The 3,415-nt window shown below is 36.3% G+C and overlaps 1 protein-coding gene across 1 annotated transcript in view; it reads right to left on the reverse strand.

Annotated features, from left to right (window-relative positions):
- Window positions 1–585: 585 nt before the first annotated feature.
- Window positions 586–3,415, reverse strand: part of MRPL53 (mitochondrial ribosomal protein L53) — a gene marked incomplete at its 3' end in the record, with an annotated part of 43,277 nt that continues 40,447 nt past the window's right edge. The window contains exons 3-4 of the mRNA XM_009891955.1: window positions 2,429–2,541; window positions 586–701 (exon numbers count right to left, since the gene is read on the reverse strand). Of these exons, the coding sequence (XP_009890257.1) occupies window positions 586–701; window positions 2,429–2,541 (229 nt within the window). The remainder of the gene's footprint in view (window positions 702–2,428; window positions 2,542–3,415) is intronic.

Raw genomic sequence — 3,415 nt, forward strand, 5'->3', positions numbered from 1 at the left:
AAGAGGAATAAAATGGCAGGGACTTAGGAATAGATGTATAATAAACATAGTGCTACAAAATGGACTCTGTATTTGCAGCTTGCTGCCCCTCAGCTAGGTCAACGATGAATACTTTCAAAGTTCTTTTCAAATATTTGTATTTAATAATTTTCAAAAATAATGACGCTAATAATGCTTTGCATTCCACTGTATAGAAATTTTGTAGGAAATAATGTCCAAAGAGATCTGTCTTCACTGTAATATTAATTTACTAGCTAATGTGCATTATTCACATTTATATGCAAATACACGATATTAGTCCGACATGCAGACGACTGAGAGGCAGCTGCTTAGAAAGACACATTCATGTATCTTAAGCCACTCTGACCCACTAGTGTTAGAAGATTTGTTGATCCACTATGTTTTCCTTCAGGTGAAGACAGGGAACATTTAAATGGTTCGTTCTGCTGCATGTTAAACTGGTCAGTGTTTTGGCTATCTCTCTTTCAGATTTTATTCTATAGGAGAAAAGCCTGCTGTGCACCCTGTTGTTTTTAACACATGTAAATGCAAACACAGTTGTTTTTTTGTTCTTCAGAGACTCTTCTTCTTGCTTTTCTGTTCTTCCTTAAGCTCCTTTGCACTACATCTGGACCCCAATGCTGTCAACATTTCTATTGTTGTCAAGTTGGCTCCCTTCATTATCAATCGCTCTCCATCAGCTGTAAAGGGAAAAAAAAATTTAAGAAGTCACGAAGTCTAAGTCACAATTACTTCAGTACGCACTTCTGTTTTGTACATATAAATCCAAATACCCTGTTCATCTTGTCTGATCGGAAAATACTCCACTTACCAAGGAATCTGATTATGCACCACCACCAAACAAATACATTAAACTACACACAATACGCATGTATTTTTCACTTCTGTATTGCGTTATTGAAAAATCTGAAACGTTTGTCCAGATATACCTACAGTAAGAACACATATTTGATAAGAATGGCTTGTACTATGCTCTCAAAGTCATCTAACAGAAGGCACAGAAGGCACTAGAAGGCATAATTTCCACACATGGCTCAGCATTTTAGCAGCATGTTGTCTATGGTCCGTTTATCTTATTTCTTCAGCCAAAACAACAAACGGGTTTACACAATCTGGTGGTGGTAATGCAAAAAAAAATAGAGAGCACTAGGATTTCCAAAATTCTGAAAGAAAGTATTTTAAAAGAGGGAGAAAATAGTAGAAATTAAGTATTGTACCTAAGTTAATTATTTATTTTTGCAAAATTTGGAAACACAAAAGCTATACTCAAACCCATATAATGCAATACGATGCATGGCATCCAAGTTCCAGCCCCATGTTTGCCAAGTACGAGGGCTGCAAACTCTTCACTTGGAAAATAATCAGCTCTTAGAAAACAAAAAGTAACTGTAGCTCTTGGCATTAGTGAAATAAATTGTTTCGGGTTTACATTGTGAAAAACATTAAGCTTTACTGCTTGAGTCTTAATACATCACAGTTAGAGACAAGGATACGAAAGACAGAAGCACGGGGGAAGGAGAAGCAAGCAATGTCAACACTGAAATAACTAGACTTTCCTAAGCAAAATGAAGTTCATTCAACACTCTTGACATTTCTATCGATTCACTAAGTATATGGAAGTTTAAAGAAAAGGGGGTAGCAAGAAGGAACAATAATGAAAACTTTAATGGGCCACATGACATATTGTTCCATTACAGCACAGCAGGAAAGAAGATGCAGCCAGAGAAAAGGACAAAAGCAGATTATAGCCATCTGTTTACAGCCTAAAATCTGGGCCGTTTCCATAACTGATGAAATTTCCACCATCAATTCCCTGCCTGCTCACTATACCCTCAAAGGAAACCACAAAATTTGTCGTACATCAGTTGACCTCATTCTGCAAGTCCATCTGCACATACATGGTCTTATCCATATGAGCAGTTCCTTCAAACTGCCTAGTAAGTTACTCAGTTGCATAAGCAACTAAAGGTATTCAACTTCTCTGTTCTCAAGACTGAGATGCCTCCACCACACGTAACAGTAAAAAATTACAGAAAGTGAACAGATTCTTACATCAAAGTAGAGTTATGCTTACTTCCCTGCAATTGTACCTGATTGCAAGGTCACACAGGTATATCACTACAAAAACAGACTCAACCCTAAAGTTAAGTTAGTTCTTTGATCTAAGATCCACCAGATCTAACTGTAGTACAAAGACATACATACACATTTATCTAGACATCAGACTGTTAGTGACTCTCTCTTCCTTTTTTCCTCCCAGCTGCACAACATCTAGCTATGGACCAGAACAAAAAAAAGTAACCACAGTAAAAGAATCATAAAAAGAATAACATTGTAACACCACAAACCCCCAAGGTCTTTTGGTTTTGTTTTTTTTTTTTGTCAAGATTAAAAATTAGCTCCTTACCAAACATAACATCTACAAGTGGTTCAGACCCATCATGTCTCACATCAGCCGTCACTTCACAGTTTCTATTAGTGGCCTGGATTTTTTTATGGTTTATACATCCAAGAAATTTTCTGAAAATATATTTGAAAATATGTTAAGTATGTTGCTGATAGAAATTATAGTAAGCATATTTCTAAACCAAATTTGAATACCTTGATATTGCTGGACAACAAGTTTAAACAAAATAGGATTTGTATATAATAATTTCAGACAGGTACTTCTTATGACATAATCCCTCTTAAAAATCCAATTGACTTATATGCTAAGATGTAAAAAGCATACCAAAGAATTTTGCAAAAATTCAGTGTATGCACTTTCTGTTTTTCTCTCAGCTGGGTTAGTAGCAATAATTAAAAAAAAAAAAAAATCAGCAAACTAATTTTCATTTTTCTTTATAAAAGGTTGCTTGCCAATGTTTTATTGTTTGGGTTTGAGACAGCATTTCTTTATTTAACATCATTGATCTCCTGTAGCTTTCTGAAATGCTTGACAGCTACTTGACATTCTGGCAGCTTAAAGATATTCTAAGTTAAGTTGTGTTACTGAGTTCACTTCAAAAGTAGATGTGTCTGTAAAGCTACTGAAAAATGACATTTTACAATTGTCTGGTGCGGAACTTACATCACTCAAAAAGCATAATTACTTAGATTTCTACAACAGTTAATTACCAAGACAGAGCAGCAGCTGTTGCTCCCTCTCTCTCCCCTTACCAGCATTTAGATTAGTGATTACAGACCCTCACCTACACTGCAGCTGAGAGGGTCATCTCCCTGGGTAGTTTGGTAAAGCTAAATGCACATGCAAGGGTCTACACCTAGGCACACAGAGCCTTCACAAATCAACACAGAATGAGTTCTGTGTGCATCCTGGTAACACTTAAACACATAAACAGCGCCCTTAGGACAAACACAGCCCCTTGTCATTCTGAAAAATTAGGGTTCTGCC

Source organism: Charadrius vociferus, unplaced genomic scaffold (genome assembly GCF_000708025.1).
Source record: "Charadrius vociferus isolate BGI_N301 unplaced genomic scaffold, ASM70802v2 scaffold15, whole genome shotgun sequence".
NCBI classification, from domain to species: Eukaryota; Metazoa; Chordata; class Aves; order Charadriiformes; family Charadriidae; genus Charadrius; species Charadrius vociferus.